General features: G+C 44.6%; 1 protein-coding gene across 1 annotated transcript in view; it reads left to right on the top strand.

Moving 5' to 3' along the window:
* The first annotated feature begins 6,933 nt into the window (after positions 1-6,933).
* Positions 6,934-26,924, top strand: part of Grb2 (growth factor receptor bound protein 2) — a 65,572-nt gene continuing 45,581 nt past the window's right edge. Inside the window, exons 1-2 of the mRNA XM_034506683.2 lie at positions 6,934-7,077; positions 14,965-15,169. Of these exons, the coding sequence (XP_034362574.1) occupies positions 15,092-15,169 (78 nt within the window). The 5' untranslated portion in view covers positions 6,934-7,077; positions 14,965-15,091. The remainder of the gene's footprint in view (positions 7,078-14,964; positions 15,170-26,924) is intronic.

A 26,924-nucleotide genomic window follows, 5' to 3' on the forward strand; every position in this document is an offset into this window, starting at 1 on the left:
CTCAGGACCTCTGGAAGAGCAGCCAGTGCTCTTAACCTCTGAGCCATCTCTCTAACCCATTAATTTTTTTTTTTTTTTTGAGATCTGGTCTCAGTGTGGCGCCCAGGCTGGCCTGGAACTCACTATGTAGACCAGGTTGGCTTCAATTAGGCTACCTCTGCCTCCTGATTGCTGGGACCAAAGGTGTGCGTGCGTGCGTGCGTGCGTGCGTGCGTGCACCGCTGACTTCTACCCTTCCAGGGCTCCTCAAGTTTGCTCTGCTGTATCCCACTGTTTAGAAGTGAGACTTTATTACAACCACTACTAGTTTATAAAGTAATTGGGGACAGAGACTTATTAAAAAGCATAGAGGGGCTAGGGAGACAGTTCCATGAGCAAGAGCACTTTCTACGAAAGCAGGAGGTTCTGAGTTCGAATCTCCATCCAGCAGCCATAAAAAAAACTGCAGAAAACTGGATATAGCTTTGTGTGTCTGTAAGCCCAGCTCTGGGGAGTAGAAGAGGCAGACAGATGCCATGACCTCACTGGCCAGCCAGCCAGCGGAGCCAGAACTGTAAGCTTCAGGTTCAGTGAAGGAAAGTAGAGAAACAGAAAGACTAGGAAGAGTTGGGGATGGGTGGAGAACCTTAAGGCAGCTGAGCTTCCAGGGTCAGCTGAGCAAATGTGAGCAGAATTTTGAACAAACCAACTAAACAGAAGCAAGGTGATGTGGGTGTCTCAGGGGATGCCTGGTGCAATGTAGGCCAGCTCCTAAGAGGTCAGCAACAGACAGGCAGCAAAATAGTAAATTTCAGGGCAATGCCTAGGACTCACCTGCAGGTGGCAGTATGATAACTCATAAAAGTCACAGGTAGAAGAAACCTTTTCTATCGTGCACAGAAGCTGGAAGGCATGAGGGACACACCAGACACACTTGTGGTGACTAATTTACATCAGAAGTGGTTGATTTGGTCAGCAATTCCTGCTACAGTTTTCAGGCACTATTTTGGCACAATTATTACTCCTTTCAAATATTACTTTCCAGATAGGATCTGTTTAGATGGATTTCTACACAGACACACTCAGAGTATGTGGCTTTTTTTTTTTTTTAATTACAACTACAGTTGAAACAGACATACATAAGATTATTGTTGTTGTTGTTTTACAGGGGCTTGGAAAGATGGCTCAGTGTTTAAAGGCACTGAACACTCTTTCCTAGCTCAGTTCCCAGCACCTCCATGGCAGCTCACAACTGTCTGTAACTTCAAGATCTGACACCATCTTACATAGACATACATGCAGGCAAACACCAGTGCACATAAGATAAATGGGAATTGTGAAAATCCTTTTAGCGCCTGCTCTTTCTCTGAGCGGTCCATCACTCACCTCCGTAGCTCCAACTATTGCCACCCCAAAGAAGAACAGATCCAATTTTTTTTTGTTTTGTTTTTTGTTTTTTGGAGACAGGGTTTCTCTGTGTAGTCCTGGCTGTCCCGGAACTCACTCTGTAGATCAGGCTGGCCTCGAACTCAGAAATCTGCCTGCCTCTGCCTCCCAAGTGCTGGGATTAAAGCTACCACCGCCCGGCAAGAACAGATCCATTTTTACCTCCATTCAGCTGGTCATCCATTTATTTACTTCATAATGGATGCCAAGAAGACAATCAAGGAAGTGTGCAATTGTGTCTGTCTCAAAGCTCTGGATCATATAGAGTTAACAAGACCAGAAGTATAATGGGGATTTTTTTTCCTTTTTAATTTTATAAACATTTATTATATTCTAAATTATATGTATGTATTGGGAGGGTTTATGCATGTGAGTATGGGTGTCCATGAAAGTCAGAGGCTTCACATAACCATGAAGCTGGAGGAGGTACAGGAGGCTGTGTGCTGTCCTGTACGAATACTGGGACTCAAACTTGGGTCCTTTATAAGAGCAGTATGTACCCTTAACCAATGGACTATCTGTCCAGCTCCCCACCTTGTTTTATTCCTGAGAAAGGTGTGATATAGCTCAGGTTGGCCTCAAACTTGCTATGTAGTGGAGGATGACTTGAACTCCCGACCCCCTACCTCCGTGTACTTGAATTATAGGTGTGCACAACCACACCTGGGTGTAACAGCAATTTTGAAGAAAACACTGACTTAGGGACCTAAATATAGGGGGAAAGACCAACTGAATAGAGGAAATTGCATTAGCAAAGATATGGATGTTCAAATGATATGACGCCTTCAGGAAACCACAATGGTTCAGTCTTAAGGGAGTCAGTGCTAGCCATGAACTGAGAGGAGAGGACCTACAGGCAGCAGCTGATCCTTAAGTGCCTTGCAACAGACTTTAAACACTATCTCATAGATGATAAATATCTTAGTTCTAATGGGTTTTCCACTCTGCTCTTACAGTGATAAAGTGACTGGAGGATGAAACTCAGGCTGTGGCCCAGCCCTGCTTCAGCATGCCATAGAACGGAGTGCTCCGGGGCTTCTCCAACGGTCTCAACCCAATACTGCAATCATCTTTATCCTAGATCCCTCACTTCCTCTTAGGCTAACCAGAGTTTCAGCCTAAACCTCAGTTCCTCTGCCTTTTTTGGTTCTGGAAGAAGTTCCCCGGTTGTGTGCTCCCAAAGCCACCAGCACAGCCCGTGTCATATTTTTAGAAATATGTCTTTTATATTTTGTGTCAAATTCTAGGCAGAAAAATCCTGCTCACTGAAGAAAGATGCTTAGTTCATGTCGGTAGGGGACAAACGTAGGCACATTCTGGATATTTCTACTTGTATGTCCCGGAGTGTTGTATTCTCCACTCAGAAGCCAGCTCACCCTCACTTCCTCACCCTCTCCCCTTCCCTGTACCACCCACCCACTCTGAGACTTGTTTTCTCCTCTAACAACCTCTTTGATTGTTTGGCAACACAGTCTGCTACAAGCATAACTGCAAACATGTGCCTAGACAGAACAGGGGTTAATGCTCGAGATTGGAATGTGATCTTTTCTTGTTTATTGCTTGGAACAGTGTCTCATGTTGCCCAGGCTGGCTTTGTACATCCTATCTATCTGCGGATGGCTTTGAACTCCTGATTCTCTTGACTCTGTTACCTGAGTGTCAGGATTATAGTGTGTACCACCACACCTGGTAATAATTTGTTTGTTTTGTTTTTTTTTTTTTTTGTTTTTTGGGACAGGGTTTCTCTGTGTAGCTCTGGCTGTCCTGGAACTCACTCTGTAGACCAGGCTGGCCTCGAACTCAGAAATCCACCTGCCTCTGCCTCCCAAGTGCTGGGATTAAAGGCGTGTGTCACCACTGCCCGGCGTAATAATTTGCTATTATTATATTTACTATTATTGCCGTTATTTTATGTGTATATGTGTTTTGACTGCATGTATATGTGTAATTCATGCATGCTCGATGCTCTAGGAGGCCAGAGTGGGTGTTAGATCCTCTGGAACTGGAGCTAGAGAACAGTGAACCACATGTGGGTGCTGGGAATTGAGCCCAGGTCCTCTGAAAGAGCAGAGTGTGATCTTAATCTTTCAGTCATCTCTTCAGACTCTGTTTTTTTTTTTTAATTAAGTTTTAATTTTGAGTATGTGTGTGCTTGTATGAATGTGTGTCTGTGAGTGTGGGAGGGTAGGTATGTATGTGTGTGTATATAGGTATGTGTATGTGTGTATGCTGATAGATATGTGTGTGTGTATGTGTATATGAGTGGGTATGTTTGTGTGTGTGTGTGTGAGTACAGATGCTTTCAGAGATTAAAGACGTTGGATCTTCCTAGAGTTGGCATCACAGGTGACTGTGTGCTGCCTAGTGTCAATGGTGGGAACCAAATCAGGTTCTGTACAGGAGCAGTGCACATTCTCAATTCTCAGCTGCTGAGCCATTTCTCTAGACCTACTTATTTATTTTGATACAGGGTCTCTCTCTATATAGCTCTGGTAATTCTATGACTTACTATATAGACCAGATTAACCTCAAACTCATAGAAATCTGCCTGCCTCTGCCTCCAGAGTGCTACCACAGCTGGCCCTATTTATTTATACTTATTTTACATATATATGTATGTATATACAGGATTTTATATATGGCCCAGATTGGTCTCAAATTTCATAGTAGAGGATGACCTTGAACTCTTGATCCTGCTGCCTTGACCTCTCCATGCAGGCACAGCTACTATGCCCAGATAAGATGCCCATGATGCCACCTCAATCTCTTCCCTTTCAACGCCTGTGGTAGAGCTGGGATCCAGGGTCTTACACTTGCCAGTTAGCTGCTCTACCACTGAGCTCTAGCCTGTTCTGCCTCCCATATTCCGCCCTACAAATGTTTGGCCTCTAAGTCTGCATGGTGCTTTTCATGCATTACCAATGACGTCATTATCCTCCTTCCCCAGAATTTGGGATCCAGCAATGGATGGGTGGACTTGATGACAGTGAGTGAGCACTTTTCCAGGGCTTTCCTCCGCCCTCTATAAATAAGGTCTGGTCAGGACGAAGATTTAGAATGTCTTGAATGTGAGCAGTCCTAACTTTGAAGTGTTGTGTGAGAATCCACTCATTCCCAAGCCGCATCTTTTGTGTGACAGATTTCCACTTGGTACCCAGGCACACTTAACAGATTGAAACCTATTCTTCCTTCCTTCTCCTCCTGTCTGTTGAGCAGCTAATTCTTCCTCTTTCTCCTTCTTAAAGATATATGTATATATCTTTAAGATATATCTATCTATCTGTATCTATCTATCTATCTATGCTCTTAATCACTGAGCCATCTCTCCAGCCCCTCTCCTTTATTTCTGTCCCCCCCCCCCCATCCCCGTCCACTACTCTAGAGTAAAGTGGGGGAAGAAAATGTGAGTTTTAGAGCAAGGCAGTACTGATTTGATTTTGGACTTATTAAATTTTGTACTCCTTACTAACATCTTTTCCTTAAAAATTTGTTCTATTTCGTTTTTAGTGACAGGGTCTTGCTATATAGCTCACGGTAGACTCAAAACCCCTTTAAATTAATTTTTTAAATTTTATTTGTGTGAGAGTTTTGCCTACAAGTATGTATATGTACTTACTGTGTGTGTGTATTGTCAGAAAATGGCCTTGGATTCCCCGGAACTGGGGTTATAGATGATTGTTAGTGCCATGGAGATGCTGGGAATGAAGCCTAGTCTTTGGCAAGTGCTCTTAACCACTGAGCCATCTCTCCAGTTTTATGGCCTCAAAAGTCTTAGGCCTCTTGCCTCCGAACTCTTGGTGAAGGGCTAACAGGTGGTGGGGCATGACATCTGTCTTCTCACTGTCTGTCTCTAAGAATGAAATGAAGACATTGGCTGTCCTGTAGAGTCGCTGTGACTGTGATATTCGGGTGGTATGTTGTCACTTCCTTCAGATACCCACTCCTAAGCCTTCCAGGTCAGACATCACTTGACACTGAAACCTAAGATGAACATCCTGGCGTCACCTCTCATTATTCTACCACCAAATGATGACCCCCTCTTCTGTAACTGGTCTTTCTAAAATGTAGGGCTCTGGTACTTCTCTTTGAAAGTAACTCGATCTAGATGGCAAACTGCTGGAATCAGCCTCTTTATCTTTTGCTCCAAAAGGCACTTACAATGCAAATGACGCTCAGTAAACATTTGGTGAAGGAACAGTTCACTTTCCTTATTTTAGTGGACCCATTTCCTCTATTGTAGCAGACGCTTGGGGATTCTTAACTGCATTTTGTTGGCTTCTAGAGAACACATTAACACTGGTTGTGTTCGAGCTCTCCTGTAATTGGAAAGAGCTTTTGGAACTGAGAGGTACTTCTCCAAGAGTCATCTACCACTCCCCCATAGCCGGCAGCCCCGCACAGGAATCTATGTACTTTGCATATCACAGAACATGACTTTCTCACGCCTCCATCCATCCCTCTGTTCTGTGCCATTCCGTTTGCCGGCTATGCGCTTACCCTGGTTCCTGGGCTGTGGAACTCCTACTCACCCTCCAGTACTCAGTTCCACATCACCTTCTTTGTTAAAGTCTTTTATGCAGTGGGCAGTGGAACACAGCAAGCCTTTCTCCATCTTTTTGGCTTCCTCAGCAATCCCCCAAAGAGCTATGTGTAAGTGTTATAGTTGTGTGTGTGTCTGCATGAGGGTGTGTGCAGGTGAATGCTGGTGCTATCAGAGGCCCGAGGCACTAAATCTCCTGGAGCTAGGGTAACCTACAGACAGTTGTGATGTGGTTGCTGGGAACCGAATTCAGGTCCTCTGGAAGAGCAGCAAGCGGGTTTTTTTGTTTGTTTGTTTGTTTGTTTGTTTTGACCCTGAGAGGTCTCTCCAGTCCAAGACATAACTTGTTTACTCTTCCACTGCTTCTCTTAATTTAGCCGCTGGAAGGCCAGGATTTCTGTTTATTGTTTCATCTTCTTTACCCCGCAGAGTGCTTACCTACACTAGGTATGCGGTTCACTCAGTGACCAGATTAATCGAACAATTCATCGAACTCTGCAGGTCTTACGAGCCAGATTCCCAAACATTTCTACAACTGGTCCTCAATTTGGATTGAGCCATCCTGAGATCTCTCCCCGCCTTCTCGAGGCCTCTTTGCTTTGCCTCGGTAGAAAGAACGTGATTTGAGTGTGGAAAGCGCTGTTTCTCTAGAGCAGAGCTGTAATTCACTTGCTCCGGCACCCAAAGGGTTACAACGGCCCAGGGACGGAGCCGAATCCGTGCCACCTGCTGCGGGACGAACTGACGCATGCGCATAGCCCTTCTAGGCTACCTGCCCGGCGGAGCGGAGGAGGAGCGCTTGCGCTCTGGGCCTTTTCCGCCGGGGGAAGTCTCGCGGGGGCGGGGCGCGGCGGGGCGGGGCCGCGTGGGGAAGTTCTCGCGGGACCCTGGCGAGGAGCGGAAGCTAGGCTACTCGGCTGCTTCAGCGTTCGGGCGGCGGCGGCGGCGGCGGCGGCGGCGGCGGCGGCGGCGGCGGCGGCGCGAGCGAGGCTGTGGCGGGGACGGCGGTCGGGGTAGCGGGCGCCGCAGTCGGGGAATAGCTGCGAGGTTGGCGGCCGCGGGCGCCAGCGCAGGGCGGGCCGGGCGGTTGACAGAGTGGACGGCGCGTCACGGTGAGTGCAAGAGAGCGGGCGGGAAGTGAGCGGGAGCTCCGTCGTCCCCGCGCCGCGGCGGGCAGCTCGGGCCCGGTCTGTTCGGGGTTGCGGGAGAGGGCCGCTCGAGGGCTGGAGAAGGCTCGGACCCGAGCGCAGCGGCTGCGCAGCGGTCTCCTCGTTTCCCCTTTTGGGGCGCTTCCTTCCTGGTGCCGGTCTTCCTCCCGCTCGGGGCAGAGACCCGGCTCGCCGGTGAGGTCTGGTGCGGCGGCCGTCCGGCTGGGCGCCGAGGAGCCCGGAGCAGCCGAGAGGCTCAGGGTGCTGCTCTGAGTCAGGCTGACTGAGCCCGGGAGGCGGGGGATTCGGTGCCGGCTGCTAGCGTGGTGATTGATACTCCTTTGACCTGCAAGGCAACCACGTCACCGTCTCTTGGCATCTTGCGGTCGAATTGTGTGCGGGAATCCACCGTGACTTAGAATGATTGTTACCCGGACCGGTCGACGGGTCTCTGTGAGAATTGAGGGCTTCTTTTTTAGATGTATTTGAGAAAAATACTTGTGTGTGTGTGTGGGGGGGGAAGCAGCAGCAGCAGATGGGAAGTGCTGGAAGGGAGGGTTTTCAGGGAGAGAGCCCCGCTGGTTCATGCCTGTTTGCAACGCTCTTAGGTCGTGTGGGTTTGTAAGAACGTGATTTTAGGCTGTCTTCAAAAGCTATAGCAGTGCAGTTTGCTGGGGAGCCGAAGCGCTTTCAGTGTCATCTTTTGGTGCTGTTGACATTCAAAAAGAAGCTAGAGAAATTGGCTTTCTTTTGACTTCTTCACCTCTCTTTCACTTTGCTCTGCAGTTTTTGCTTTCTCCGTCTCCGTTCCACTGTACTAGGGACACGAAATGCATTTGTAGAGCCAGTCATTGGCCCCTCCACCCCCTTTTAAAAAATAATCTACTTCCTCTTCTTGCTATTCCTCCGCTATAATTTTCGAAGTTTCTGCCGCTTTTGGGCACTGTTCATTTTCTCCGTCGTTCTAAGATCCCCTTTTCTTTTGGGAGGAGATACCTTCCCTGTTTGCATTCCTTTTAAACATCCAGTGTATCCTTCAGCCAGCCAGAAGGGCTACTAGGGAGCCATGGGGATAGTAGGGGTGGTGGAGGGGAGTTTAAGTTCTCCTCCCCCCCCCCCCCCCCAGGAAAGGCAGAAGGACTGAATTCTTTCCTGAGTAATCTAATCGATAGTGCCACTAGATCACTAGTGGATTTTGCCTGTTTGCTTGTGTTATTTGTATTTTGGTGTTTTGCTTCACAGGTCACGCTTTTGTGCCTAGTATTTTCCTTCTTTCTCCCTCTTGTTTCTCTTCGCTGTTAGTAAGAGAGATTGAGTCTGTTTGGGAGCTGAAAGACTCCTTTTTAAGTTTTTAGTGAGATTAACTATTATTAAATGAGAAATCATCCATGGAGTTTGTGAAGTAATATAGCTTGAAATATAAGAAAAGAGAACTTTGGATATTTGTGAATTAAAGCCCACCTACCTATCCTAACTCATGATTTAGTCCTAATATATATATACACATACACGCACCATGTGCATGTCTGGTGCCCTCAGAGGCTAAAGGAGGACAAATACCCTTGCACAGGAGTTAGAGCGGGTTGTGAGCAGCCATGTGAGTGTTGGGAATTGAACCCAGGTCCTCTGGAAGAGCAGCCAGTGCTCTTTAACAGCCTGAGCTGTTAGTCTCTCTAGCTCAAGAGTTGAGTTTAAGCACTGCTTACTGTGGTACTGAGGGTTTTTTCATGATTTCCATTATGTCGCAAGTGTACAGCAGCCTTAATGGAGAATTATGGGTTGTTAGCCGAAGGAGACAGCAAAACAGAACTGCCACTCTCCCAACAGGTACTTAGTGTTAGTTACCTGCTGAACTCAGAGGAGCTCCACACCTTTGGCCATGGTTATTGAGATTTATTGTTTTGTGTTTGTCAAAGTTGATTTTCACCTGAGTTGTGCCAAGTCTAATATACATCATTTTCATTTTGTTCAGACATAGTACATTATCTGGAATGCAAATTTTAAAATTTGCTTAGTGCTTCCTTATTTTAGCAGTGATTTTAAAAATTTGTTTGTATAAACATAACCTGCCAATTAATAAATATTTATCCAAATTTTTTAAAGACAAGTTCTTGATATATTGTTCATGTTGGTCTTAAACTCTATCTCGATTTATTTTGAGGCAGGGTCAGGGTCTCTTTGTTTAGTCCTGGCTTTCCTAGAACTGTCTGTAGACTATCACAGAGATTCTCCTGCATCTGCTTTCCAAGTGCTGGGATTGAAGGTGTACACCAACATACTTAGCCCTGGTTTCACTTTGAGTCATCCTGTTTCAGCCTCACCCCAGTGCTTCTGCTGCCACACTTGGTGGGGACCCTGTCACAGTTAGGTACTGCAGAACTTCAGCAAAACTGCATAATGTGAATTCAACAACTCAAAATAGCTGCAGGAAGTCCTTAAAACTGACCAGATTCACTAGGCCCCTCCCTGCCAGACTAAGCAATGAAAGCCAAGTCCCTCCAAGTTGTGAAGAAGACTCTCAGACCAACAAAACTGCAGAGAAGATTCGAGACCAGGCCAACTGCTTGGAAGAAGCAGAAACCAGCTGAGCTGCTAGGATAGACCAGAGTCACTTTGAAAAGACACTCCAACCTGTTGAGCAGCCTGCAGGCTGTGCGGTGAGCTCCAGGCTTTCCAGCTTTTGTGAGCTATCATCCAATCTGGAGTGGAATTTGGTTGCTGCAGCTGTCTTTGAGTCATTTCTGCTCCTGCCTGAAAGCAAGTCCCTCATCCATATTTTTGTAAATCACTCCAATAAATAAAAGACATTGGTTCGCCAAGTTGGACTTGGTGAGCTCCCTATCTGGGATGAGTAGATGGGTGTGTTGTGTCTCCCCAGGAAAAGTTTTGTCACACAACAAGTAGGCACCCAACAATAAATTAGTCCCTGAATGGGTTGATTTTAAAATAGGTTTATATAATATTGGATTTAGTGCCTTCCCACCCCCTTGGGAGGAATTCAACTAGAACCGTATACATGATGGTGAAGCTCATGGTCTGCCATGGACCCAGCTCCTGTAGCAGTGGCTGCTCCATTCTAGTGCTGCGGAGTGATCTTGGGCCTTTGCACATGGTAGATAAACTCTGTACCACTGTGCTATGTACCTCAAGCCCACGCTCCATTTGGGGGCTCTATTTGTCTTCCTATCCATTGGTTTATCTTCTATAACCCAGCTAGTTTCAACCTCATTATGTAGTTGAGTGTGACCTTGAATTTCTGATCTTTTGCTTCTACCTCCTGTAGTGCCGGGATTGCAGACGTAAACCACCACACCCTTTTTACATGATGCTGGGGAGCACAGTCAGAGCCTTGCACATGCTAGGCTAGCGTTCCACCAACCTGGCTACACTTCCAGCCCCATCATTAGTTCTTATGTATGTAAAGTGGTTGTAAGACTGTGAGGTGGGGTGATTTAACTTTAAAACATGTCTGTCTGTCTGGTGCTGTGATGGAGTGAAGCCTAGAGCATGCTACGGAATACTTTACTACTCTCCCTTAAAGTCACCGTGTAGCTTAGAGGAGCCTGACCTTTCTGTTGCTGAGATTACAGGCATATGCCTTCATATCTTGAACTCAGGGCCCTCAGTATGATAGGCACGTGCTTTACTGAGGAGTGTCATCAACTAATGTATCTGTCATAAGAGGTCATCTGAATTCATAGATGGGGGTACCAGTTCTAGATTTACTGTCACATGTAGACTATAGTTGAAAACATCTTAATCATCAAGGCAGTTGATTAGGTAGGTGCTGTTAGCCTTGTTTTCCAGTTGAGGTGTTAGTAGGATTTAGAAAATGTAAGTTGCTTCTCTGGCCTCACTTTTTTTTTTTTTTTTGGCAGATGCTAAAGAGATAGTTAAATGTGGGCCTTATACCAAGTATCTATAAGGCCTTTGGTTTGTGATCTCAATATAAAGTTGTCTTAGTTAGGTTTCCATTGCTGTAAAGAGACACCATGACCAAGACAACTTTTATAAAAGACAATCTTAATTAGGACTGGCTTACGTGTTCAGAGGTTCAGTCCATTATCATTATGGTGAGAAGCATGGCAGCGTTCAGGCAGGCATGGTGCTGGAGGAGCTGAGAGTTCTGTATCTTGTTCTGAAGGTAAATAGGAGAAGACTGGTTTCTAGAAGGCTAGAAGGGTCTCAAGGCCCACCCCCAAAAGTGATAACACTTCCTTCAACAAGGCCACATCTACTATAATAAGGCCACACCTCCTAATAGTGCTACTCCCTGGGCCAAGCATATTCAAACCACCACAAAAGTAATACCTGCTTACTGGAAAAACAGTGAGGGTACTGCACAGAAAGTAATAGTATTCTGTTACATACTAGTAGAAAGAACAATTGTTAGCATGTATCATGTGTTATGTTGCTTTACACAAATTGGATGAAGATCTAGGATTGTATCGTCTTTGAAAAACAGGAATCAATAAAACTCAAAAACTGTCATTGTCAAAATACCACGTAGCAGAATGACATGCATTTTATGTCAGTCAGAACAAGGACAGATACCGGCAGCACAACTCTGCAGTTGTAGAAAAGAGCATATGATCAGGCTCAGGATGAGACTTAGTACATACTGTTTGCCAAGTGTTTGAGAGCCCTAGATTGGATCCCTGCACTAGTTTAGCAGGGTGTGGTGATGCAAGCCTGTAATCCCAGCACTCAGGAGGTCATCCTGTGCTACATAGAGTTGGAAGCCAGCCTGGGCTACAAGAGATGCTATCTTTCAACACAAAGGCAAGGTAGTTTTCAATATCTGACACCACATTTAACTTATTTGCAGGTCCTGAGTAGTCTTTTTAACACTAAGCACTGGTTTATACCTGTAATCCTAGCACCTGAGAGGCTAAGACCGAGGGATCGACCAGTTCAGGACCACAGTAAGAGTTTGTCTTAAAAAATAAACCTCGAATGTCTAAACTTATGAAAGGTGAAACTGTTTAAGTAGTCAGTCACATGCAGAAAATTGAAGCAGAGGCTATTGAGATAGCTCAGCAAGTAAAAGAGTGCTTACCGCCAAGCCTGGTGATCTGAGTTCTAGCCCTAGAACCTACCTGGTGGGAATTGAGAACTGACTCCCAAAAACTGTCCTCTGATCTCCACGTGTAGATGAGTGTACATGTACAAACACACAGAGATTACTTCCATGTATATGGCAAATAAAAATTAGCATTTCACTTAGACAACCTGAAGGGATTAGATTATCCATAACAAAGGAATTCCAATCTTCCATTAAAGATGGCAACAAAAATCCTGTGCTATACACAACATTATTAAAGGAAGAATATGAAGGTAAGCATGTGTACAATGATTTTCACACACACACACACACCCTCTGGTGACTGAGCCAGGGTTCCAGTGTTTTTAAGCATATGCTTCCCACTGAGCTGTCAGTGCTGTGCTCCCCAAAAAGATGAAGTGACAGGGCACACTAACAATGCCCAGTGAGCGCATCACATGTATAAAGTCTAAGAAAATACTTTTAATTGTTGAAGTGATAGGGAAGGTAAATCTGAAATGTAACCTAAAGGAGTTTATGATTGTATTTGTATTTTCTTTAAATTTTCATATTCTTTGTCTCCTTCCCCCTCTTTCCCTCTCTCCATGGAATTAGGCTAGCATAGCGTAATGTTGAGTACAGGAAGACAGGAGAAATGTCATTCATTCAAATATTCTATCTGTTACACCTATAAGCCTTTAAACAAGGCCCAGTTTTCTGACTAGAAAAATGTGTTAATAGCTACCTTCTAAGATACACTGAGCATTAAATCACATATGCAAATCACACACACTCTCTTTCCAGGTGTGTGTGTGTAAGTTTAAAAAAGAAAAAAGAGATGCAAATCAAAGCTATGAGCTCTCAGGGCTGGAGAGAGGGTAGGAGGCTAAGAGCACTCATTAATTCTTTCAGGAGATCTGTGTGTGGATCCCAGCATTTATGAAAGACATCTTATGGACATGTTTAATTGTCATTTCCGATCCAGGGGATCTAACAGCCTCTTCTGGTCTCCTAGGGCACCAGGCATGCACATGGTGCCCAGATGCACAGTGCATTCAAAGCACCCAAATATATTTGAATTTTTTAGAAAATTGTAGATATCAAAAGTAACTACAGAAAATATATTGGGAATTTAAATATACCGGGATACACCTTTGTATTTAATACTTTATATACTTGCTAGGACTTTTTCTTTGTTTTTTCTCTTGAGAGGTGCCACCACATAGAATAGCTAAGGGATGACCGTGAAGAACAAGCCATAGTGTGGTTTATTGGGACGATAGTCTTCAGACTTTGCAAAAGGACTTCCTACCAGGTGATGACTTTACCCTTGACAACACTCATGTAACCAGTCTGAATATTCCCAGGTTTGCTGCTTAGCCTGTTTGCAGTTATGCTTGATTAATGCCTCAAACGTTAACTTTAGAAAAACCCAATAATAGTCCCCCATGCCCCTCAAATGAGCTGCTAATGTGGTGGTAATTATCCAAGCAAGGTGCCACTATAAATAATCTGATCCCATTCTGCCGGGCCCCTGTTGTCTACCTTTGTTTAGTTTGTTTGAGAACTGTGTCTGCAAACAAGAATGGGGCTTCATTTTCCCGTAGGTATGCAGAGGTCGAGGTCTTGCCCCAGTCCATGATCACACTGTCCCAGTTCAGTGTCACTGTATACACTGGAGAGAAGTGACAGAGTCGTCCACTTACTGCCTCCTTAGTATAGGACTCCCCTGACTGAGAGAAGCCGTTGTGTGAAGGGAACTGGATGAGGCTGGGATCTGACCGTCCGGCACCAGCCTGTATTTACCTGTGCTCAGAGAAGATACCTGAGGGCCATCCAGGAGGATCACCTCAAATTCTAGGCCACTCTGGTGTGCTTAGAAGGAGTTCCAGGCCAGCTGAAAACTACACTGTGAAACCCACCCCCTCTCAAAAACAAAAACCAACCAACCAAACAAACAAACAAACAAAACCCAAAAACCAAAACCCCCAAAACTGACGTCTCAGATTCGCTGAAACAGATTCCTTTTAACTATAAATGAGAACTTCAGCAGTGCTCTTGTGATGGGTAAAAATAACGTACAGGCAGGCTGTTCCTGGATGTTAACCCAGGCCATCCATTCGAAGGACCAGGCAGACCCCAGAGTTTTGGCTATCTTGTGCAAGAATGGATTTCCACCACCACCCTCTCCAGCAAAGAGCGCTGAGCTGTCTTTCTCTGTGACCAGATGACAAGTTGGGCGTGAATGAAGCTGGTGTTCATTGTATCGCAGTCAGTGGAATTAAAAAAGTTCCAGGCTTGCGCTCTCATCACTTCATAAGAATAAAGAGTAGAGCTACTCAAGACCCAAGTCCAAGTGGTTTCTGACGGAGTGGGAGCATCCTGGTTCTCAGGACACCAATTGGTGGCAAGGAATGGGAGGGAGTGGCCCGTGTAATCACCTCCAAGGGGTCTGCCTTAACTGGACTGCAGGGACTGCCTTGGGTATGGGAGGTGTGTGAAGGGATGCTGGAGGAAAGGCTAAGACTGACGGAGACTCACGCCGGTGGGCTCCTGAGTTTACACCCTGCGGGAAGGAAGAGGAAGTGTATTCTGGCGTAGCTTAGGCGGCTGCTGCTATTGGCTGCTGGGCCTGTCAGTCGCCTGGGGCTGAGGTTGAAAAGAGGAAGGAGAGTTGTTGCCTGGAAGGGGGAGGGGGTGAGCCCTGCGGAGCTAGGGGGCGTGGGGGCTGGGAGTGTAGGCCAATTGGCAGGGCGGGGCCGCCTTCGATCTGGCCACTTCTCTTAATCATCGCTCTTCTGATCCAGGGTGGCATTGTGTGTCCCAGTGCGCAAGAATAGCCCCAGAAGAGGAAAGGCTGAGCCCAGAGCTCCTCAGCAGGGAAGATTCCCTTCCCCCCTGCTTCAGGCTGCTGAGCACTGAGCGGCGCTCAGAATGGAAGCCATCGCCAAATATGACTTCAAAGCTACTGCTGACGATGAGCTGAGCTTCAAAAGGGGGGACATCCTTAAGGTAAGAGCTCCGTGTGGTCGCTGCTCGTGCTTGGCTGCCTCCCTCACTGTGGGAATACACAAAGAAGCTATGCTTGCTCTTTTGTCAGTGCACACTTTGAACATTTGTCACCAGGTCTGATAGGATAGCTTGCAGTAGATGCTGAGTGGATTATTAAACGTGACATAAGAGAGTCGTTGTGATGTGTCGTCCTTAACTGCCTTTGTGTGAATGTCTGTTTTTCTGTTGATTCAGGAAAAGTCAAAGGAAAGGGATTTGAGTGGCAGGTTTACCTTGTGAAGTTGCATTAAAAATAAAAACATGGGGTTTTTTAAAATCCTAAATGTGAATGATTTATGTAAGAGCATTCCTCTAGTTTTAAAACTGCATAGCCAGAAGAATCTGCATTTTGTGGCAGGATTCTAGTAGATTAGAAGCTGCGCAGAGAGGTTGGAACATATGTCCAAACTCACTCAAGAGCTCCGTGTCTTATTTCTGAACAAACTAATGGAATTCTACATAATAGTGTTTAACTTGCCCTTATACACGTCAGATTTTGGCTTTCTTTAGAGGAGCTTGAGCAATTACTGCACATTAAAGTCTAACTGCATAAAAAATGGATTCAGCTTAGAAGTGATTCACTTCACAGTTTGCAGCTTATTGAGCCCTGCTCTGACATGAGCTTTGGCTCCCCACCTGCACATGGTGAGTTTTACCCAATTGGCTGGAGCAGGTTGCCCTTCTGGATATCATTTTTTCTTTATATAGGGGTGAGCGTTGTCTAACTATGTGAATTTAAGTAAACACATACTGAGTACTGCCCATGTCTCTGTTTTGCTGTTCTTCCCTGAGAGACTTAGCCTAGATTGTTGGGATTTGTCAGCTGTTTTACTATCGATGAGTGGCACTCTTTATGGGTGAAGAAAGTGAAAACATGGTTTAGGAAGAAGTATAAAAACTCATGAACCTGTCAATAGTTAACACTACCCTCAGTGCTCAAAGTGAGGGAGTATTGTATGACAAAACCCCCCTGCACCCCTCAGGAGCTCCAACATACATGGCTACTCAGCCCAGATAGGGAGCTCCCAACAGACTCAAGTATGGACACTGTAAAGTTCAATTTGGTGAACCAGTGTGTTTTACTAGAGTGAGTTACAGGAATGTGGGTGAGGGGTTACTTGCAGGAGCAGGAATGACTCAAAGACAGCTGTGTCATCAGGTCCCACCCCAGAATGAGTGATAGCTCACAACAGCTGGGAAACCTGGAGCTCACTGCACAGCCTGCAGGCAGTTCAACAGGTTGGAGAGTGTCTTTTCAAAGTGACTCTGGTCTAAACTTCTTCCAGGCAACTGGTCTGGACTCAGTCTTTTTACAGTTCTTCTTCCTTGAGCCTTTTCATGACAGCTCAGCTTGAGTCTCTTGAGAAGGAGAGTTGAACTTTTTATTACTTACTTTGCCAGGGAGGGCCTAGTGCATCTGGTCAGTTTTAGGGACTTCCTGTAGCTATTTTGAGTTGTTTACCTTCCTGTTTAAAGAGCTTCCCTGCTGGATGGGATGTTTCAGGCTCAGGAAATTTTCCCACATCAGAGAATGGGCTCTGAAACTGTTACAGACCAGGGAGCTTGGCTTTGAAGTCCCTCGATGGGCTGATGCAGTCATTCCCTGTGCATTAGAGATATGGTAGGTGGAACTTCACAGACGGCAGTAGTACTGGAGGGTGGCTCCCAGAGTAGAAACCTTTGTTGTGACACAAAGCTGTTTGAGAATCAGACAGAAGAGAAGCAGTCCTGGCTGTAGAGCACCAGCGTCCTCTGTTGCTGGCGTCTTAAAGTGGTAGAACGTAGAGAAGGAATGCAACGCTGGCCATTGAGTGACTGTGCCATTGGTACAGAGGTCATTTGGTCATTGGTCACTGTGTACAGTAGATGATCCCCTTGTGCTATCTCAGAATGAGACTGTGTACTCAGGCAGGCAACATCTGCAGCCTGTACAAAACTCTTTAGAACCAGTTTTTGTTTGGTTGGTTGTTTTTGGTTTTGTTTTTTTTGGAGACAGGGTTTCTGTAGCTCAGGACTGCTTAGAACTCAAGATTATAGGTGAGGCCCACTATGCCTGACACTTTTTGTTTTAAATGCATAAAGGCCAGACTTGCAGAGCTGGCAGTTCATATTCTTGTTAGTGTGTCCTATTGCCTGTTAACACTGGATCAACAAATTCAAACCAACCAGGGACTCTGAGCAACAGCACTCACTCCCTGATGACTGTCTAAGTTTGTCCTAGACCTAGACCATAAACGGCTGACAAGTTGTTCATGTCCTCCTGGGAGTGTTTATGATGAAGAAGGTGAATCAGAATGTTCACATTCACCTTCACAGTCTGTTTGGGGAGAGAAATCCATATACTCGAGTCTTTCCAATTTGGTAGATAACTGGGATATGAAATCATAATGCCAGTGTTGCTTTTGAACAGTGGCCATTAGCTGTTTGTTGGTAATCTTGTGGCTGTACTCCAAAGAGTGAGAGAGCGAGAATGAATGTGGATGTGTGTGTGTGATACAGTGCTTGCCCTTTGTCTTGTAGTTCTGGAACAGCTTCTCGAGGAGGAGGGAGATGCTCTGGTAAGAGTTGTTGGTAAAACAAGCAGTTTTCTCATTTCTGTGGGGAGTAAGGCAGCTTCATCACCGCTCTATGTCAGTTGATAGCTCTTGTGAGCCTAGAAACATTTAAAGGTGGCTGGAGTGGCGTGGTCCCTTAAACTTTGATTGATATAGGGAGACACTTCTCCTCTCCTTTCTTTTCCTGTTGTTTTGGGGTTTTCTTGATTGTTCTGTTTTGAGCTTGTATCTCTGTTGCCCAGGCTGGTTTCTAAATTCATCTGCCTTTCTTGTCCTTTTATGTAAGCTTGTGTTTTGCTTGCAAAGCAAGGGTACTGGGGCTTAAAAATGAAAGGACTGTTTGCAAGCTTCAAGCCTTTGCATGATTGAATGCACTTAGGTTTCTCTTCGTTGTACAGAGGTTTGGAATGGTCACTGAGTAAGGGACTAGGGCTTCAGTTCAGTGGTAAAGTATTTGCTAGGGGTGTGAAAAACTCTTTGTATTGGCTCACATAAAACTGCCATGTTGGGTTGTATGCCTGTACCTCAGGTACTGCTGCATAGGGATCCAAGGGTCATTTTAAGTCCACAGACTTTTGTGAATTCTGTTAGATTTTGCTCACTTGCCTTGGTTGGTTCTAGAAAGGAAGCAGCATTCACTCACTACTTTTACTGTCTTCTTGAACTGCTTGAGAAATAGGTTTTGGGTTCACTTTCTGCTCTTTGAGCATCTGCCTGTCTCTGCTGCTTGTATGGGTTCAGTGTTACTGAGCATGTCTTGAATCAGACTGGGTTGGTTGCCTTTGCTGTGGAGAAGAAGCAAACTATACTTTCTATCTTCAGCAGCTCTGCAAGAAAAACACATTATTGTGCTAAAGTATAAAGCAGCCCAAGGCTGTCAAGTTACAGGGACTGAGAAGAGGAAAGGCCCTTTGAAAACCTCTTCACTTAGATTTTTATTTTTACATTTATTTACTTATTTACTTTGTGTGTGTGTGTGTGTGTGTGTGTGTGTGTGTATGTATGTATGTGTATGTCAGTGTATGTCAGTGTCAGCATGTATGTGAAGGTCAGTCAGTTTCTCTCCTTCCCTTGTGTGGATCCTGGTGCTTGAGCTCAGGTTAACAAGTGTAGTGCAAGTACATTGACCTGTGAAGCCCTGTCACCAGCCCCAACGTGTGCTTTTATTAGGGGAAGTGTAGAGCCCAAACCTGGACTGCTCCAGTCTTTATTGTGTTAGCTAAGTACCTGTGTAGGTTTTGGCTGTCAGGAGTGGAGGGGGATGCTGTGAGAGATACTAAAGGGAACATCATGGGCTTTCTGCCTGGTGTCTAATGGTGTCTGCATCTCCTGTGTGGGATTTGAATAGAAGTTATAAAGAAATAGAAAATAGGGCTGTTTTAAATTCTAGTGTTGGTATATTGAGAAATACATTTATGATTATGATTACCTGTGGGTAGTGTTGACTAAACTAGAGTGTTGTGTTTTAAGTATTTTTTTCTGTCATTAAAAAAAATTTAAGCCAGGTGGTGGTACATGTCTTTAATCCCAACACTTAGGAGACAGAGGCAGGTGGGTCTCTGAGTTCTAGACAAATCTGGTCTACAGAGTGAGTTCCAGGACAGTCAAGGCTACACAGAAACCCTGTTTCAAACAAACAAAAAACAAAGCAAACAAAAAGACATTTTTTTGAACCTTTTTTGTTATACAGTGTAACGGGAAGCTGTTCGTATGCGTGCATATAATGTGCTGTGAGCATATTTTCCTCTTTTAGTGTGTTCTTTGCTACTTTTATGTCATTGGTATATATCTGTGTATGTATATGGTTTTCATGTATCTCTAAAGTGTAGGACCCACAAATGAGAGAAAACACTTGGTGTTTGGCTTTCTGACACTGACTTAATTCCTTTAATATAATTATCTACAGCTGCATCCATTTTTCTGCAAACCATGTAATTTCCTTAGGTTGAAAAAAATTCGTGTGTGTGTGTGTGTGTGTGTGTGTGTGTGTGTGTTCTTGGTTCTGTTACTGGACATGTACATTGGTTCCATGGTTTTAGCTGCTGTGGTTTGGGCTGTGGTGAACACTAATCAGAGACCTCTGATAGTCGAGGTTGGACCTTAAGGAAGTATGAGAGGAATGACACAGCTTGGTCATATGGTCTGTTTGGTTTTAGTTTTTAATAAAGAGTGTGTCTTGATGTGCACGTAAAGGATAGAGAACAACTTTATGAAGTCAGGTGTCTCAGGTTTTTTTTTTTTAATTCTATTTAATCGTGTGTGGGGTACATTGTGAACATGTCACAGCATGTGTGTATAAGTCACAAAACAGTTTGTTGCTTTTGGTTTGCTCCTTCCATCATGTGGAACCTGGAGATTGCACTTGGGTCATCAAGTGTGATGGCTAGATGAAGCCTTTACCTGCTGCGTTGTCTTACTGGCTATACCTTTATTTTTGAAAGGAATGCCCATGTTGATTTCCATATGGCTGGAGTAGTTCCCATTTCCATCTAAAGTGTTCCCCTTTTAAAAAATCGTAAGCATTTGTTGCTTTTTTTAGATTTTTAAATTTATTTTTATGTTTTACCTGCATGAATGTCGCACCACATGTGTATAGAGTGCTTGAGGAGGCCGGAAGAGGACTGTCATTCCGACAGCTGTGAGGTGGTGGAATGTCTGTAGTTTTAAATTTTCACTTCTCTGATGCCTGGTGGGGTTGAAGAATATTTGTTCATATATTTGTTGACCATTTGGGGTTTGTTCCTGTCATCTTTTGAGAACTATCTGCTCATTTCATTGGCCCCTTTGTTGACCAGGAGAGTGGTTAACTTTTTGCATCTTATTTTGCTTTTGTGTGTAGGTATGAGAAAAGGTCTCATTCTGGGACCTAGCTTGGCCTGGAACTCACAGTATAATGCAGGTAGCCTTGAACTTGAGGTTTTCCTCTTGTGTTAGCCTTCTGAGTACAGGACTGCAGATGTGAAATACCTAGATGAGAACTGTGCTTTTTTCTTTCTTTTTTTTTTTCTTTTCTTTTATGGAGACACTGCTGTTACAGAAATCACTATATAGTCAGTCTGGCCTTAGACACATGGGCAATCCTCCTGCCTCAGCCTATTAGGATTACAGATATGAGCCACTGTGCTCAGCTTAGTTTTTAAGATACCAGTTTATCGTTTGAGTTCTTTCAAGGCAAATAGATTCCTGACCCCTGTGTTCACTTTGTCAGCTGAATGTCAGTTTCCACATCAGTGCTGAGAATGAACTTTCAGTTCCTACATGTCTTGAGGAGCTGAGAGAGAGACCTACTTCCCTCTTCTGGGGAAAGAAATGACTGCCGACTTGCTCTGCTCCCCTGGAGACTTTGCAGCCTGCCTCTTTGACAGTGGGTTGAGCTCTCTGTCAGCAGACCATCCATGAAGCTCTTGCTAGAAGTCCTGACCTTAAGAACTTTGGCAGTGTCTTCTGGCTCTGTGAAGAACTGCCCATCATATAGGTGTAGAGATAGCTCAGAACCAAGGCCAAAAGAAGGTGCTGCTTTCTCTAGAGCTGTGAATCACCCAACATGGGTACTGGGAATCAAACTCTGGTCGTTAGGAAGAGCAGCCCACACTCTTATGAGCAGAGCCATCTCTCCAGCCCTGGTTTTAAATCTTAGGCTAAAGTACTCTATAGTCTGTGCTGAGTATCAAAACTTTGAGACCTTAAAAAAACAAAACCAAACCAAACCCAAATAACCGAGGAAAGTCTTGCTCTACTTGGCAGATATTCTCTGATTTCACCACCTCCTGCTTGTGGGGTAAAAAACAAGTTTCTCTATTTTTGTTTGTTTGTTTGTTTGTTTGTTTGTTTTTTGTTTTTTCAAGACAGGGTTTCTCTGTGTAGCCCTGGCTGTCCGGGAACTCACGCTGTAGCCCAGGCTGTCCTTGAATGCAGAAATCCACCTGCCTCTGCCTCCCAAGTGCTGGGATTAAAGGCGTGCGCCACCACTGCCGGGCAGTTTTTCTGTTTTATGAAGAGTTAGACTCCAGGCTAGCTTCTCAATCTTAGTTCTGCTAACTAGCCAATTGGACTTGTGATCATGAACAGTTTGCTTAGCAATTTTGTATTTTGATTATCTCATCTGTAAAATGTGAATAACAATACCTGCCTTCCTAGGGCCACCATAAAGTTGAAAAGAGCTAACACATTAGTGTGCTCAAAGCAATGACAGTCATACACAGTAATTAGCTAGCTGCTGTTAATCTTACAGTATGGTTCAGGACCATAGGCCGTAGGCAGTGTTGGGGAGCTCCTATATCCTGTGCCTTCAGCCGCTATACTGGTAAATGCTTGTCTGCTGTTACCTCAAATTCAAGATTGCAAAACCCTGTCCCAGAGCTCAGCTGAAATATGAGTATTTGTTTGATTTTAGTTTTGATTTGTTTGAGTGAGGGTCTCACTATGTAGCCTTGGATGTTCTGGAACTCTGTGTAGACCAGGCCGGCTTGAACTCACAGAGATCTGTGATCCGTACGTAAATTCTCTCTGCCTCCCAAGTGCCGAGATTAGAGGCTTGTGCCACCACAGCCAGCCCATTTCAACTTGCAAGTTTTATCACTGCAAGTCCAGGTTGCTGAGCCGGCTCCATGGGTAAAGGTGCTTGCCACCAAACCACAGGAGCTGAGCTCTGCCTGGAACCAGCACAGTAGAAGGAGAGGACTGACTCCTGAAACTTGTTCCTAACCTTTACCTGTGCACCTTGCTTGGCAAGGTGTGCATGTGTGTGCTTGTATGTGGGTTTGTATGTGTATAAAACACACTAGGTAGCTGAAGGTGTAGCTCAGTGGCAGAGTGCATGCCTAACATGTAGAGTCTGTGTGCCTGATATCCAGAACCCCATAGCCATCTGCAACACTGGGGAAAGTACACCACACGTATTTATTTATTTATTTTCAGTTTTTAGGCAGGGTTTCTCTTTGTAGCCTTGGCTGTGGGGAACAAACTTCCTCTGTAGACCAGGCTAGCCTTGAACTCACAGATATCTGCTTACCTTTGCCTCTTGAGCTCCGGTCTAAAGGGTGTGTGTCTGGCTAAAATATAACTTTTAGTACGTTGGTATTTTCCATATTTTACTAATTATTTTTAGTGGTTACATAATATATCAAGATAATGTTCTTTAATTGACTTTCCTAGTTCCCTGTTGCTCAGTTTCTTGATTGTTTCTATTAATAGTTTAGTTCTTAATCTCATGGGGAGACATTTGATTCTATGTTGTCCTGTTGTCTGATGCCTGGACTGATGGTTACCTGCTTTAAGACAGTTCCAGAGAACAGCCCCTAAATTCTCAGCCAGACTAGATCTAACAGCACCACCTCTGTGTGCTCATTCTTAGTCTCTGGATAACAGTAAGGCATTATTTCAGAGTTTGCAGTGTGTTCTGGGACTATGATAACCAGATCTGCCAAATGTATAAACAGCTTTTGAGACCTAAAATACCTGTTTCCTGAGGCACATTTTATTTTGTGCTGTTTTTTAAGGTGATAATTCACCTTCATAGCTCTATCATTAAGTTAATAAGTAATTATGATATTAGTGGAATTTCGTGTGATTTTTCTAGATACACTGTAGTTTGTTTTTGAGACAAGGTCTTGTGATATATCCCTGGTTGGCTTGACCTCAACTCAGAGATCTGTCTCTGCCTCCCCGTTCTGGTACTGAAGGTGTGTACTGTCAGTGCTCACTCACTCTGTGTGGGGTTTTATCTCAGTTTTCCTTCTTTGAACCAAATGCGTCTCTTCTAAACAAACTCCTAGCTCATGTCTAGAAGAATAGAGAAACAAACTGGGTTTTGTTAAGTTTATACTGCAAATGTGCTTTTAAGTTTCATATCTGTACTAGAGGAGGTTGGGAAACCTCATTTCTGAGCACTGGCCTTTCCAGTAGTCTGGATGCTGGGGCGGGGGCTGTGGAGGACTCTCACTTTCTCTGGCAAGCATTCTAACAACAAGTGTACTTGTGGATGTGACTTTTGTGATTTCAAAAGGCATAAATTGACAGTTCTTCAGACAGTAGTTCACTAATAACTTTTATCTTGTTTTGTTTTTTTAGAAAGGATGTCCCTGTGTCCGTCCCTCTCTTGTAATCCTCGCTAGACTGAAAGTTACAGACATACTCCTGCCTCAGCTTCCCAAGAGCTAGAAACAGGCATGTCTGTTAGAGCCTAGCTGGTTCTACTAATAATTCAGAGGTTTCTGTATCTGATTTTCAGGCCAGTTTTTAGTTCTACTCAAGCATCTGGTTTACTGTATGTCAGTTTTTTTCAGAATATTTGGCTTTGAAATGTAATCAGTGATTTGGAATGATATACAGCTTCTTAATACATTTAAAAGAAAATGATTTTATTATTTTTACAATGTTTATTAGAATAATTTAATTGGAGAATGTCAGGGAAGTGAGGTCACACACCCTCCTGTGGCCAGATAACTTTTGAAATTAAGTAAGTAAATCTCAAGTCTTCACTGGAAATTTATAAAAGTCTTGCCCACCTCATCAGTGTTCATGTTTCTAGGACTTTTCAGGAAAAACATTTACTGTGTACAGCCTCGATTGCTCTTCAGTACGTGCCATCACGATTACTGTGCTTTCTCAAAGTACAGTCATGAAAGAAAGAAACAAACTGAATTCCAAATACACGTAATGAAAGTTAGCAGGTCCCTCATCACTGAGTGTCCCGTACCTCTCTAGAAAATGGTGGGTTTGTGACAGGTTGACAGAGAAGATGACACCTGAGATTTGTCAGTTTTTAGAGAAGTTGCTGTAACGTCATCTGCATCAGAAACCCATGCAGGAGTTTGTGACTGAGGCCTCACCTAATACCAAAGTAGAAACTCATTGACCTGATGAGTCTTACTTTGAAATTAATTACTTAATTGATTTCCTATGTGAGGTTAACTGCAGGAGAACCATGCACGCTTTCAGCCATTCCTGGAGTTGGGAAGAGGACTTCTGCTCGGCCACAGTCCTCACCTGTGCCTCAGCTGGCCAGCTGGTGATAGGACAGGCCTAGGCTACTTACTGCACAGGCCGCAGCCTGTGAGAGAGAAAGCAGTCCTCTGCATTTCTTTCCCCACTTCCTGCTAGTCAATGAAGGCCCCGCAGGAAGCCTTACCTGCATGTGTGTACTCCATGTGATCCAATCAAGTCATTTTCTGGTCTAGGCTTGGTTGGAGGTGTGTGCCTGTGTGTTTTAATTGAGATGGAGTATTGTTGTACCATTTAGACTGGCTTCTGACCTCCTGCCTTATCTTTCTGGTAGCTGGGGTACCCCCCACATTTGCCACCCTTCCTGGCTTTCTGGTAGCTGGGGTACCACCCTCCCTGGCTTTCTGAATCTTTGTTTTCTGTTTTGAGATCCAGTCTTGCCTTATCTCTCAGGCTGGCCTCAACTATTGGTGATACTTTTGCTTTGGCAGTGCTAAAACTGGAGTATTTTTAAGGTTTTGAGATGGGGTCTCACTGTGTATCCCGGGCTGGCCTGAACCTAACCTTGTAGACCAGGCTGCCCTTGAACTCAAGTTTCATGGGTCACCTTGATGTGTTGTCACTGGGTTCGGACCCTGATACCAATACCATCTGTCTTTGCCTCTCGATAAGGATTAAAGGTGGACAGTACTATTCCTGTTCTCAACTCTTTTATTTTTTAATTTTTTTTTTTTTTTAATTTTTGCATGTGCTGTTTGTTTGAGAGAAGGTCTCACTATGTGTAGCTGGGTTGCCTGCAGCTTACTGACACTTGCCTCTTCTCCTGAGTGCTGTGATTAAAGTTGTGTGCTACTACACTCTGCTTTCTTAAGAGAAAAATATAGCCCAGGCTGGCCTTGAACTCGCTTCCTCTCAGCCTCCAAGTACTAGGATTATACCCACACTGCCCTGGCCCACTCTGCACTGGGCGGTGTAAAATGCACACTAGATAAGTTAACTCAACTTTGGAACAGCAGCACCCTGAGTGTCTAGGATGTTAAATGCAGGCACCATGTCTGCTGGGACTTCTGTTTTTATTTAATTTTTTGTTGTGGTGTTGTTTTTTATATACTTGGCCAGGGAGTGGCACTATTAGGAGATGAGGCCTTGTTGGAGTAGGGGTGCCTTCTTGGGGGAAGTATGTCATCGTGAGGGTGACATACAGAGGCTTAGAGGCCCTCCTCTTCGCTCTCTGAAACAGTCTGGCCTTTGGATGACAATGTAACTCTGAGCTCCTCTAGCACCATGCCTGTCTGAACGCTGATGTGCTTCCTGCCATGATGACAATGGACTGAACCTTAGAGCCTGTGAGCCAGCCCCAATTAAATGTTGTCCTTATGAGAGTTGCCTTGGCCATGGTGTCTGTTCACAGCAGTAAAACCCTAAGACTGTCGTGTAGCTGAGGATAGCCCTGAACAACTGGTCCTCCTGCCTTTCCTCTCCAGTGTTAGGACCACAGGCATGTAACAATATGGCTGATTGCATTTTCCATTTGTTTTTGTATTCTCTTTAAGAAAATACTTACTTTTGTTAGGCGGTGGTGGTGTCAGAGGTAGCCCACATCTTTAATCCCAGCACTCAAGGGATAGAGGCAGGTGGATCTTTTAAGTTCAGGGCCAGCTTGTTCTACAGAGCAAGTTCCAGGATACCCAGAGCTACACAGGAAAACCTGTCTTTTAAAAAAATATTAATTTTGATTACGGGCTCTATGTGTGTGTGTGTGTGTGTGTGTGTGTGTGTGTGTGTACACATACAGGTACCTTCGGAGTCCAGAAGAAAGTGTCAGATACCTAGAGCTGGAGCCATGACCCAAACACAGGTCCTTTATAAAAGCAGTGTGTACATGCTACACCGAGAGTGTGGATAGACGTCAGAGCACGACTTGCTAGAGTTTATTCTCCTTTTCCACCGTGTGTTCTGAGTCTCTAACCCAGTTCTTTGGGCTTGACGGCAAGCACCTGCCCTAGCTGAGCCATCTCACTGCCCTAGTTTTTATTCTCGTCTCAAATTAGTCTCTCGTTTCCTTGACCTATGTTTTATTGAGGAGGGTGCTGTTCATTGCTAGGTGCTTCTCTTTTAATTCCTTTGTGCCTGTCAAACACATTGTGTATGGCTTTAATCTGTTTAGATTATTGGAGTCTCTCTTGTGATTTATATAATCTGACCTGCTTTGTGATTGA

This window comes from Arvicanthis niloticus, chromosome 6, assembly GCF_011762505.2.
Source record: "Arvicanthis niloticus isolate mArvNil1 chromosome 6, mArvNil1.pat.X, whole genome shotgun sequence".
NCBI lineage: Eukaryota > Metazoa > Chordata > Mammalia > Rodentia > Muridae > Arvicanthis > Arvicanthis niloticus.